Source organism: Lissotriton helveticus, chromosome 3_2, assembly GCF_964261635.1.
Source record: "Lissotriton helveticus chromosome 3_2, aLisHel1.1, whole genome shotgun sequence".
NCBI lineage: Eukaryota > Metazoa > Chordata > Amphibia > Caudata > Salamandridae > Lissotriton > Lissotriton helveticus.
The window spans coordinates 462,446,719-462,460,620 of record NC_136062.1 but is presented as its reverse complement, the minus strand read 5'-3'; the positions used below and the strand labels follow the sequence as shown (position 1 = coordinate 462,460,620).

Below are 13,902 nucleotides of genomic sequence, written 5' to 3'. Positions count from 1 at the left end.
AATATCGTCATCTCTCAAGATATCTCCAATCCAACAAATGCCTGACGCAAAGAATTCCTTGCTCTTCATCCTCAGATGCGGCATCTTAACATCCAGTACGGAATCCTCCATCCATGTCTCTGCAAGATGACACATAATGGTCGGTCACGCTCTTTTGATGATCCGGAAAAACTCAAACTTTTTCTCCATAACTTGACTTCTCATGGAATGGATAGTAATACTTGACTTTTCTTTTTTCACAGAAATGTTGACTTGTTCTTAAAATGTGCTTGCTTTTTTGGTGTTTCTTGATTTTTCTATGTTCTCCTTATACGTGTGAGGTTCTCTGTTTCTCCATTTCCTCTTTCTGATACTTTGGTCCATGTCCTCTGGCGTCACTATACCCCTCTTTCCTCGATTCCTCCTATCCTCTCAGATCTGGATGTTATCCTTTGATCTGTTTGACTGTTTCTTATTTATCTCTCTATTATTCCCTTTCTCTTCTTCTTCCTTCCTTGTTCTTATCATTCTCTTTCATTCTTATTTTTCATATATTGTTCATGTCTCATGTTCAACATTGTGTCTTTTTCATCACAGTCCTCACAGTATTTTTACTTCTTTTTCCTTGTTAACCTCGCAGTTTCATGTTCCTGTTTCCTCATGTATTCCCTAATCCAAAGTCATGGTTTATATGGTCTCATGAAATGTTCGTGGTCTAGGTCATCCTGTCAAACGTCAAAAGGTATTGTCTAATTTAGCTAAACTTAATGCCCAAGTTTCTTTCTTACAGGAAACTCATTGTAATGATACAGAGTCTATTAAACTCAAACGTCAATGGGTCAGTCAAATTGTTTTCACACCTTCCATTGATCGTCATGGAGGTGTTTCTATACTGTTTCATTAATCTATTAATGCTCAAATATTATCATCAGAATGAGATCCAAATGGTCGTTGGGTGTTGGTTGATGCTACGGTAAACAAAGTGCAAATTTCATTTAAAATATTTATGGTCCTGTTAAACCTGACCTGGAATTTTGGCAAACTATAAAAATGAAACTTCTATCCTTGTCTAACTCTAAAATTGTCATTGGTGGTGACTTTAATAATTGGTTGGACCCATTCACAGACAGGAAATCCAAGTGCAAATTTAAACCTGACAAAACCCACAAGTCTTTCTAATCTGCCATTTTATCTCCACCTTTATTTGATTCATGGAAAACTTGTAATCTTGATGCCTCAGAATTGACTTTCTTCTCTCCTGTGCATCATACACGGTCTCGTATTGACTATATTTTAATTTCCAAATCTTTATTACCTTGTCTCCATTCTTCTGAAATTGGTTATATTTTTATTTCTGATCATGCTACTGTCTCCACCTCTATTGATTTATCCATCACCACTTACAAACAAGGTTGTTGGCGTTTGATTAATCGTCTTTTCACAGACTGTACTTTTATAACAGAAGCGACGGCGTTCATTAATGAATTTTTTGTTATTAACAAATCCTTAGACACTTCAACATACAATACCTGGGACGCGTTTAAGGCAGCTTTTAGAGCTTTCACCATTGCTTATTCGTCAAAGAAAAATAAATTACTAAACTCTAAATATAAAGACACCCTAACATTAATTAAAAACCTGGAACATGAGTATTTCTCATCCAAATCCAATGTAGCCTTACAAGAGCTAATTAAGGCTAAATCCACTTTGAATAAAATTGCTACTGTGGACGCCTGTGACATACTCCTTTTTTTTTTAATCCTTTTTAATTTGCAAACTGATAAGGAAGACATAGCAAAAAAACACATAATATACAGTGTAAATGTAGCACGCTCATAACATAAACTAATTTCACTCCACTTGGAAAACATTACAAAGTGATTCATTTTATACATACATAATTAATGTCGGAGCAACGAGAAAAGATGTAAACCAATTCAACAGCAAAATAACTATCAGATGTAGAAAAAGAGAGAAGAAACATATATATCTCTTTTCCCCTTTTTCTCCTCTTTAAGCGAACACGGGGCTATCGATGAAATCGCCCATATTTTCTCAAATTTTTTTAGTGAGCGAGCTCCTCTAAGGTTAGCTAACCCAAACTCCATAGAGCGAATTTCATTAACTAATGACCACCATTCCCAGATGTTAGGAGGTTTGGGACAGATCCATGCTCTGGCCAGTGTAAGTTTGGCACAGGATATGAGAATCGTTATCAGGGCGGATTGAGGGAGGGAAATGGCATATAAATCAAGTAGTACAATTGATTCAGTAAGGGTAGGTAGAAAAATCTTTTTAATTTTCAGAACTTTAATTATTTCCCCCCAAAACTCCTTTAGAGCTGGACAAGAGAACAGCATATGTTCCAAATATGCGGCATAAGCAAAGCATTTGGGACATTTGGTACGGTCCCCTTGAATGTTATTGAGGGACCACTTTGAGATCTTTTCTGGTGTATAGTATAGCATACAAGTTGTACGAAATTGTTGTAATCTTAAGCTAGATGAACGTACAGCATTATTGATATTGGATAGAGAGCATATAATTTGTTTCGACGTTATGTTTAAGCCAGTTTTACTGCTCCATTTTTTAGCTAGTTTTGAGCAGTCATCAGAAGTATTTGTAAGCCTCACTTATCACTGATTTGTTTTTAGTGGAATATAGACAATTCCAGATATCAGAATCTAGAATATTGAATAGCTGTTTCTTTCTGATTAAGAAATCGTGTATTTGTATGTATTTAAAACTCATGGTTTCCGTCAGGTTGTAGAGTGTGAAAGTCTAGGAACCCTTGTACGCCATATAGGTCCCCCAAAGTATTAATACCATGAGCTGACCATATGCGGGTCATTCCATCATTAAAAATTCCCGGAAGACCCGGGTTGCCCCAAAGCTGTAATTTCGGATGATAAAAGGAGGTTTTGCAATAGGCCAGAATGTTAACCCATATCCTGATAATGTCTTTGGCGGTCTTGAATTTCACCCTTTTGTAATAGTTAGGGTCGTTAGCTCGGAGTAAAAACATATTAGATTCAGATTTTAACATAAATAAGTGAAAATAGAAAGTGTCTTCGCTATGTAACAGAGATCGAAGGCACCTGATAAATGAGGACCAAAAATACAACTTAACATCTGGAAAGTTTAAGCCGCCTTTGTCTGTATTATTTTTGAGAAGCTTCAGCGATCTTCTGGCTTTTTTATATCCCTAAATAAAGCTGCTAAAAATCCCGTCAAGCTGTTTAAAAAAAGGAATTATTTAGAGCAAGTGGAATAGAGCGAAATAAATATAAAAATTTAGGAAGCATCTTCATTTTAATGAGGTTAATTCTGCCGATTAAGTTCAGAGGTAGTCTATGCCACTTTTTTAATGTAGCGGTGGTAGATTTAATTAGTTCGTTGTAGTTAAGATTGTTTATTTCTCGTATTTTTGAAGTAATTTTAACACCTAAGTAGGTGGCAGTCTTACATATCTCAGGGACATTTGCCACTGGTAGATGATTAACTATAATTTGTGTTTTATTTGTGTTTAATTTAGAAACCGGATCCTTTGCCAAATTTAAGAGCCTCTATGTTAATTCCTTGTAGGGTCTGGATAATGTCAGAAGAGTATATGGCAATGTCGTCGGCATATGCCGTAATTTTCAGCACCTGTTCCTTAGACTTAAACGGTATAATTTTGGGTTGTGTTTGAAGGGAATGTAAAAATGGTTCAAGTGAAAGGGCAAATAATAAAGGTGATAGGGGGCAGCCTTGACGAGTGCCCCGGGATATCAGAAAATCTGTAGAGGTCAGTCCCCCATAACTAATACAGGCTAAGGGGTTATCATATAGCGCCTGTATCCACTTTAAAAAATATCCATTAAACCCCATTTTAGTCATAACACGCCACAGGTAGTCCCACCCCACTCGGTCGAAAGCCTTCTCGGCATCCAGCAAAATCATACCGAGTGGGGTGGACTCAATCTCAGCCATGTCAAACGCTGTAATAGCCATATTGACGTGTGTGGTAGTATCTCTCCCAGTAACAAACCCGTGTTGCTGAGGGTTAACTATTTTGGGCATGAGGGGAGCCAGACTAGTAGCTAAAAGTTTTGCAAATATTTTTGCATCAGTATTAATCAGAGAGATGGGTCTGTATGACCCTCTCTCTTCTTTTGGTTTGCCTTTTTAAGAAAAAATATTATTTTAGCTCTGTTCCATGACTTGGGGGCCTTTCCAGTCTCCCCAATCAATTGCATAACCTGTAATAATAGGGGTGCAAGTTCCTCTAAACAGACTTTATAAATCTCTAGGGGAATGGTGTCTTCTCCTGAAGCCTTTCCTGCGGGTAGGACAGCGATGGCTTGGCGAAGTTCTAGTCCAGTGATGTTTTCCAATAAAAGATCTGTTTCTAGTTGACCAAGTGAGATTAAGGGATGCTCGTCTAAGAAATTCTGTATTGTGATTGCGTTCGGAATAGATTCTGGAGTATATAAAGTCCTATAAAAGTCTGCGAATTGTTCCAGTATGTCCTGAGGCTGATCGTGTAGTAGATTATCAGAGCCCCGAATGTTAGCAATCAAAGTACAGGCTCTGTCCTCCGCAGCTTTATACGCCAAGATTTTCCCGATTTTATCCCCGCCCTCGTATTGTTCGATCTTGTATTTGTGTATATTAATACTATTTTTTTAATAAGTTTTGCTTTGATTTCCGATTTTAATTGACTTAATTTAAGACCTATTTCTACTGCCATTGGCAGGTTTAGCCGTAGTGCAGTAGACAGCTGTACTTCTTGAGCAGAGATACTGGAGATCATAGATTCATTAAGTTTTCGACGTTCAGTATTTTGTCTGAACACATACCCCTGCGTGAATCCCTGGATGCTTGCCTTGCAAGCGTCCCAAACTGTGTTACAGTTGGCAGGGTTCTGGTTAATTTCTATAACATCAGTGAGATGATTTTTTAGCTGTGAGATGTAAGCGGGATCTGTTGTCAGATGTCTAAGAAAAGAAAATAGTCTGGGGCAAGTGTTTGTATATGAAGCATCATATGTCAGCATTATAGGATTATGGTCGGATGAGATTCGGGAGCATACCTCCATTAGACAGGTGTTTAAAAAGTTAGAGTTTGCAAGAGCCATGTCCAACCGGGAACAGAGTTTATGAGGTGCGGAGTAGTATGTATAGCCTGGAGAGTTTGAGTGTAGATATCGCCATGCATCTTTGATGTTATGAGTGCGGCATAAATCTAAAATTGAGGCTCTGGTTTTACGCATCTGCTGAAAGCTCCCTGGCCTAGTAGTGTCTAATTGATAATCCATAATGCAATTAAAATCCCCCATTATAATAAGTTCCCCATCCCAGTCCAAGAGTTTAATGTTCGGATCGTTGAAGACCCTAGGTTCGTCTTGGTTCGAGGCATATACCGCGCAAATGACATATTTATGATTTTCAACATTCATTTGAGCTATTACTCATCTACCATCTTTGTCATAAGCAGTTTGTAAAACTTCTGCCTTAAATCGTTTATCTTTAAGGATCGCAACCCCTCTTATTGAAGCCTCAAATGTAGTACAACTAACAATGTCATAGCCTAATTGACAAACTATTTTTTTATCCTTGCCAGCTATATGCGTTTCAGAAAGCAGTATGAGGTGGGGATTGTGTAGTCTTAGCTCTTCTGACACAAGGCGTCGCTTATTTTTGCTATTCAGCCCCGCAACGTTCCAAGCAAGACATTTTATTTTATACATTTATATAAAAAAAAGAACCAGCCAACATAATAATAAACCAAGTGGCAATTTTCGGTTCTAAAGCCGTGACATACTCCTTAAGGTCAAATCTAAATATCATGGAGGTCAAAATAAGGCAGGCAAGATGTTAGCGAATTATTTAAAAATCAAATCAGAGCGTAAAACCATTGGTCCTATTCATGCTGAAACGAACAATGCACTCCTTACCTCTGACTCTGACATTATTAGTACATTCCACTAATCCCTCTAATGATGATTTTACATCCTTTTTTCAGGATATTCTAGACCTAAATCCCTCCCAGATATCTTTTTACCACTTGAGGAGCATATTTATCTTCAAGAAATATCAGATGCTCTCAAATCCATGAAAAAATCGAAACTCCCGCCCGGATGCTTTTTCCGTTGACTTATTTTTAGCCTTTTCCTCGATTTTTACACATAAGTTATTGGAAGTTTTTAATATATTTATATCCAATTCTAAGGCCTGTGGTTCCTTTTTGGAAGCCCTTATCATTTTTATCCCTAAACCTGATAAAGACCCCTCCTACTGCAAAAATTTTGGACCTATATCACTAATCAATTTTGATTGTAAAATTTTCGCAAAGATTTTGGCCTCCCACCTTGAAAAAGTAATTCCTCTTCTCATCAACCCAGATCAAGCTGGCTTTGTTAAAGGACGTCTAGCCTCTGATAATGCCAGAATGTTTGCCAATATTCTTACCCTTAGTAATAAACATCCTTCTCCACTTGCTGCTTTATCTCTAGATGCTGAAAAAGCTTTTTGATCGAGTTAATTGGGATTTTATGTTACATACATTACATTGGTTTAGATTTGGCCCGAGGTTTATTTCATATATTAAACTCCTATACACAAATCCAAAGGCATGTGTTTTTGTCAATGGTCTTTTTCCCCATATTTTTCTTCATATGCTTGGAACCTTTTCTTGAACGAATGAGAAATAACCCTCTTATTACTGGTTTCACTTTGAAATCCACCAAATTAAACTTTCTGCTTATGCAGATGATGTTCTAATCTACATGTCTAACCCAGTTATATATTTACCTCCCTTTCTACAAGAAATCTCATCATTTTCTAAAGTTTCAGGTTATAAACAAAATTTTTCCAAGACTGAAATTCTACCTTTAACCTCCGTTTAAACCTTGTCCCACAATTTCTCCACTCTAAAACTTAAAATCACCAATTTGCTATTTTTATCTTGGTGGGGCAATTAAAATGATGATTGTTCCCCAGATATTATTCACGTTATCCATGTTACCCTTTAAAATCCCTAATTATTATTTTACCCAACCTAATTCTATATGTACTAAGTGTCTTTGGAACAGTAAACGTGCACGCATTGCCCTATCCAAACTAATCCAGCCCAAAACTGAAGGGGGGGGGGGTCAGATTCCCTGTTTCAAATTATACCATAATGCTTTTTTGATTCGTCAATTTTATGCTATGTCAAGGATTGCCAAGATTCTCCTAAACCCTCTTCGGTTACAGTTGAATATTCTTTGCTAAATGGCTTCTCATTACATGATATTGTTTTTATGACTAATTGTACTTCTATTTCCAAATATCCAATTATAAAATATTCTCAATACCTTTTGTATACACTTTTCTTTAAGAATTTTGATAACTATCAATCATTTCTTGCCTCATCACTATGGTATAACAAACATATCAAATTCCGTCACAAATCATTTTACTACAAACATTGGAAAGAAAAGGGTATTTTTTATGTTAATCAATGGATTGCCAATAATACGATTTTGCCTTTCAATCAATTGCAAGAAATCTTTAACTTACCAGATTCAAGTGTTCTGCAATGTAACACTTTAGCACCAATTCTCCAGAATTTTTTACAAAGTTTTGTTCCTTTGACACTTCCGACCTCATTCACACACCTGACACACCTTTATATCAAGTCTCCTCTGATACTATTCCTAGTGCCTCTTTCATTTATAAGACCTTGTCTACACATATTGGCACACGGAGTAAAACAGTGGTTGAGCTTGATTGGGAACAAGATTTATCCATAATACTATCTATTCCCCAATGGGATAAGTTTTGGCAAAAACTCTTCAAAGCATCCAAAGCTGCTAATATAACACAATTCTTATATTTTATTTTTCATAGAGTTTTTATTACTCCTTTGCTTTTACATAAATTTGACCAGACAGCCTCATCGTCGTGTTGGTCATGTTCTAATGCTGAAGGTTCATTAATGCATTTACTTTATTATTGTCCAAAAGTTCATGATTTTTGGGAAGCTGTATGGTCAAAGTGCTTATTGATTTTCTCTTATAACACTCAATTTAATATACACAATATATTTTTAGGTACGATGTCTCCTGACTTTGATCTAATTACATCTAAATCAATTTTATTTGATCTATTTATTGCTGTAGCTTTTAAGGTTATTTTAACATGTTGGAAAGATAACTCTAAACTATCTTTTTTGCTTTGGTGGAATCTAATATGTGATGAGCATAGAATTGCATCGGTGCCTAATAATTCAATCCAGTTACAAATCAAAGCTGATCTATTATGGCTACCGTTTACTACTTATCTGTCTTCAACCTCCCTTTCTACATAATTTCCTTTCTTTTTTCCAAATATTGTCTATATCTTTTTCTCTTCTCTTCTTTTCTTTCTTTTTTTCTCTCTTTCTATCTTCCTTTGGTCTTCCCCTTTTCACCCTCTCTTTCTCCTTTCCTTCCTTCTTTCTTAAAAATCTTTTCTTCTCTAATTTAATATGCCCTCTTATATTTCTCACAGGTTATTAGTATGCTAGTACGTAGTTCAGTACATCATCTATTTTGTGTTATTTATTAGTTACTTTTTAGGAATATTAATTCAACTGATATGCATTATAATGCTTTCCTATTTGCTATCTCAATTGTTTTATAGATGTTATTAATGTGTAGCTATATACTTACATCTTTCTCTGAACGGAATAGTATATTTGTATTCCTGTATTATTTATCTTTAATAAAAATGATTTAACAAAAAAAAAAGTGCAACGTGGCGCAATCACGGACAATGTGCCCTTTATGTTATACTGGCCCAGGTTCAGAGATGACTGCTTCTGGTTGCAATGTTTTTTCTGATATTATGTATTACTTGGACCCTTCTGAGCAAATACAATTTGTATTGTTATGTTCAAATATCAATTAAAAAAAGAGAAGCTTCACTTGTGTGCTGTCCAGTTCATGGAAGAATGCTTCCAACACAGTAAAGTGACAGTTGGATGGAGGGAGGAGTTTGTTGTTATACAAAGTATAGACCAATGTTTAAGAGTAGTTCTTCTTGCTTAGACTGAAGTTCACCGGTGTGTTAAAATGTTAATGTCCTCCAGTAACAATCATGCTTTAGTGTTAACCTCCTTCCTCAGGAGAAGCCACACGTTAAAGGGAAGCAGACATTATGTCAGTCACTGTCTTGAATAAACACAAGAACATAGCTCATACTTCCTGTGCCTCTCTTGTGTCCTAAGACTTCAGCTCCTTTACCAGAGAACAGAAAACTGTTCCCAAGTGATATGAGTGACATGAACCCCCCACGACCATTCTGCCTACCCTCTCTCCGGCCACCACTCAATGTTCCAGTTGTTATTTGTTTTGTTTCCGGCTATGGTCTTCTTGCCAGTTTTATTGACACTCACTCATTTCATAAAGCATGTTGAATCTAAACCCTATACATAGGTACACAGAAACAATGCCGATGTTGAGAAAATCAATCATTCCGAGTGATGTCAGTCCCAGGAGAAGATAGCACAGAGTTCACGGAGGCCGTGTGTGCATCAGTTGCAGGATGAGTGGGCTCTAGAACCTTGATTGGGTCAGTAGAAGGCAACAAATGTATTCCTGACTAGGACACCACTGAGTGGCAGGGACAGTCGAGGGGGTTCAAAGGAAGACACCAGTAGTAGAGTACCTTTCGAGCTTGAGAAACTAAAGTTCTTCTATAAAGCTTTGGACCAGGGGTTTAGCTGATTTAAATTCAGAGGGTCTTCCAGATGTAGGGAGCCAGGAGTGAGAAGAACCAAATATGGAAGTTCCAGTAGGCGGTTGTAGGTGCAGGGAGTGTGAAAGGTCAGTGATATGAGTATGCAGGTGTGGCTGTGTCACCTAGGAGTAGGGGTACAGACACCAACAGACATGTAAGACACTTAGGAAGAACATGGTGACCACCATGGAGGGAGTTATGGTAGCGCCAGCACCAAGAGGGAACAATTGCTCCAAGGAAGTTAAAGAGGGGAGACTGGTGAGGTGGCTGACATCATTAGGGGGCTAGAAGGAGCACTGGGGGAAAGATGACAGCCTAATAAAGCACACAAGCTTACTCAGCACCAGAGAGTTAAGGTCATTTTCAGATACATCACATGGGAAACCAGATGCTTCTCTGATGTACCGCAATCTGAGTGTGTTTTGTAGCACATGTGTGAGAGTTTGAGTGTTTGTGTGTGTGTGTGTGATGTTGTACATGTGTGTGTTCCAAGGCTCGACTAGAGCTGGCACCATGTGCAGGTACCCCCCACCCTCAGTCCCAGAATGCCCTGTTTTTATCTTACCTTTGTTCTCTTTACTGATTATCTCAAACAAATCCAAGCTTTTTGCTTCAGGTGGGTGTTCTGCATCTGGAAGTAAAGTCACACTTCCATCAGCGATCAGTACTGAACTTGCTGGCCCTGTGTACATTTCACACACAGTACTGAGGGAATAACATGTTCCTTACCATGATGTGCCTCTTGATCTTCAAAGACTACCTGCTGAAGGAAAGGTTGTAAATGTTTAATTATTAGGTTGTGTTCCTGTACTTTGTTGGATGTATTGGAAGCAAATCTTCCAAACTTCAGATAACTTATACTAATGATCAGAAGACAGCATCAAGGCTGTGCAAATTGTACAAAGCAGAAACAATGTTAATGTACCTCTACTATCTACACACTATACAGAGTATGTACCTACATGTGCACACTTCACACAGGCCATAGAAGCTGTAAAGGCACCTGAACTAACTACACATTGTACACAGAGAGTAGGTACACAGTACTATCTGTACACCATGAGAAAGGTGTTAATGTTCATACACACTGTTCAAAACATGCAACTGCACTTATAGCACATAGAAGCTACAAGGACATGTGTAGATACGATTATTTTAACTCCGTATAGTTTCAGTCACTATGCCCATTCCAGGGCACACAGGTGAACACAGGTTTGATGCCCTGCTGTCTAGAACTCCATCACTACTACACGTGGTAAGCGAGGTGTGCTACAAATCTAAATATTACCGTTGTTGCACTTCACACCTGTACAATAGGACACGTAGTTAAACAAACGTGAGAGTTTTTGTAAGTTGTGGGTCTCCATAAACAGTAACTTTTTCTCACTGGTGCAGATGCAGTCACAGAGACACACTTGAGAGCCTGCACTTGCACAAAGGTGAATATAACATTGTTACTTTGACTCTCACCTGTGCAGGTGCACTCACATAGATACACACCTGAGAGCCTGCACTTGCACACAGGTGAATGTAACTCTGTTACCTCCCTTATCACTTGTACAGGTGCACTCATAGAGATGCAAACCTGGGAGCCTTCACTTGCACACAGGTGAATATAACTCTGTTACTTCCCTTCTCACTTGTATAGGTGCCCTCATAAAGAGACAAACCTGGGAGCCTTCACTTGCACACAGGTGAATATAACTCTGTTACTTCCTTTCTCAATTGTATAGGTGCACTCAAAAGAGATGCACACCTGGGAACCTACACTTGCACAAAGGTGAATATAACTCTGTTACTTCCCTTCTCACCTGTACAGATTCACTCACAGAGATGCCTACCTGGGTGCCTGCACTTGCACACAGGTGAATATAACTCTGTTACTTCCTCTCCTGGACCATAGCCCGCCCGAGGCACAGCTCATGTTGGGGGACCTGGGGATGGGTGGGGGGCGTCTCCCGCATCTATCGGACACTCATTAACAATGCTCCCACCTCACTAGAGCGGCTGTGGATCCAATGGTAGGAATGGGTGGGCTCCCTGGAAGTAGAAGACTGGCGTGACGCCCTTATGGCGCCCAGGACGCCCCTGGGCAGCTATCTGCGCTCTACAAAACTCCTTTTCATTTCATTTCATTTCAGGACAGTCACAGCCTCAGCCAGACTGCGGATGATACAGCTCTACTTTTTGCATGCGGCATATTTGACACCGGCTCGTCTGCACCGCGTGGGGTTCCAACTGTCCCCCACTTGTGCGAGGTGTGGCGAAGAGCCGGCCGACTTTTTCCATGTGGTGTGGTCATGTCCGCACTTGGCAAACTTCTGGGGAGACATAGAAGAGGAGCTCACTGAGGTGCTGGGTTGGGAGATTCCTCACGATCCGAAGCATGCGATCATGGGCATCACGGATGGGTTGGACGGGTCCAGACATGAAAAGTTGTTTTATACGCCAGCAATGGTGGTGGCCAAGAGGGACATAGCCTCTGTTTGGAACAGTCCTGAACCTCCCACTGTGGGGAAGTGGCGGGCGGGGGTCGACTGGTGCGCCGCACAAGAAAAAACATGGGGCCTCATTTATGAAAAGTGACGCATCGCTGCATGAAAACAGCGATGCGTCATTTTTCACTGTGCCCTCCTTGCGACACCAATGATGCGTCATATTTACAGTATGACGCATCATGGCGCAAGGAGTTACAGATACGTCAGTATTTCTGGTGTATCTGTATGGCGCAAAAGTGATGTATTGCTGGAGTGTGTCACAAAAGTGACGCAACTCCAGCAATGGGTCCTTTCACATGGGGCAAGCCCCATGTGAAAGGGCCTGCATCAGTCTTACGCCTGTTGTGAGGCATGCGTAAGATTTTGACGCATTTGACTCCTAGAAGTGGCGCAGTGAAATCTCATAGATTTCACTGAGTCACTTCCATGACCCTTTCTTGCATCAAAATGCCCCTCTTGAATACATTATACCTGGCGCAGGTATAATGTGATGCAAGGGTTTACAAAGTGACACATCTACCTAGATGCGTCACTTTGTAAATATGGTGCAACAAGGCGCATTTTTTACGCTGCTGGCGCGTCACAAAAAGTGACGCACCGGTGGCCTAAAAGTGACGCACAGCCTCATAAATGAGGCGCATTGTATGCAGCACGTGGCTGCCCCAAGAAGTATCGTAGAGTTTGGAGGAAGTGGTTGGGGGGCTTTGTTTAGTTTAATAGGGGATTTTTCAAATGCGGTCCTTTTTGACTTGTATGTACTTGTCCCTTGGATTGTCCATAATATTGTATGCATTCCTTTACTGTCATGGAACCTTGATGATTGGCTGTGTTTTCTTTGTAAAATCAATAAAAATGTGTTTATAAAAAAAAAAACTCAGTTACTTCCCTTCACACCTGTACAGGTGCACTCACAGAGATACACACCTGGGACTATGTACGTGCACACAGGTGATTATGACACAGTTACTTCGGCTCTCGCCTGCACGTGCACACAGCTCTACATAACGCTGCTGAGAGGCTCTCACCTGTACAGGTGAGCTCCAGCAGGTGCTCAGCAGACACACTGCGACCAGGGCCCACGCTCTTCCGTCCATCCTCAGTTCTGTCACCTGCAGACAATGTTTCTTCCTTCAGGTCTATGCTCTGTTGACCTCAGATCGAACCCTTATATACCTGAAGAGGATGCGCATCCTCCAATCAGCTCTCAGAATGAAGGATGACAGGAGCTTCGGCGCAGATCACAAGGTGTGTCTGTGCTGGAAGAGATGCCTCGGGACCTACTCTGAGGTAGTGAATGCGAAGAAAATAATAATAAGCAGGTTTTTAGAGCAGAACGTTTTGGTTGTTACAGACCCTGCACCATAATAGCAGCTTTGATGAAAAACACACGCACTGTTCATTCCTTGCGTAAAGAGGGCGAGTCTGTGATTGGACACAGACGCCCATCCCAGGGTTTGGCTCTTCAACCATCACCCAAAGTCGTCGGGGAAGCAAAGGACGAGGAGCGGAGAAAATCACCTGTGAAGCCAGAAGAGCGGCTGATTGGCTGGAAGTTCATCTGAGAAGGCCATTGTATTCATGTAAACAAAGTGTATTTTAAGTTTATAGTGCTGCAGGTAGACATAAGTCAAACAGACTGAGAGAGATACGTGGGTAGATCAATGGATGAATGGGTAGGT

The 13,902-nt window shown here is 39.8% G+C and overlaps 1 protein-coding gene across 1 annotated transcript in view; it reads right to left on the bottom strand.

Moving 5' to 3' along the window:
* The window catches only part of LOC144826361 (astacin-like metalloendopeptidase), a 174,190-nt gene extending 160,873 nt beyond the window's left edge, over positions 1-13,317 (bottom strand). Inside the window, exons 1-3 of the mRNA XM_078684689.1 lie at positions 13,249-13,317; positions 10,455-10,485; positions 10,291-10,356 (exon numbers count right to left, since the gene is read on the bottom strand). Of these exons, the coding sequence (XP_078540815.1) occupies positions 10,291-10,356; positions 10,455-10,485; positions 13,249-13,317 (166 nt within the window). The remainder of the gene's footprint in view (positions 1-10,290; positions 10,357-10,454; positions 10,486-13,248) is intronic.
* Between the last annotated feature and the right edge of the window lie 585 nt (positions 13,318-13,902).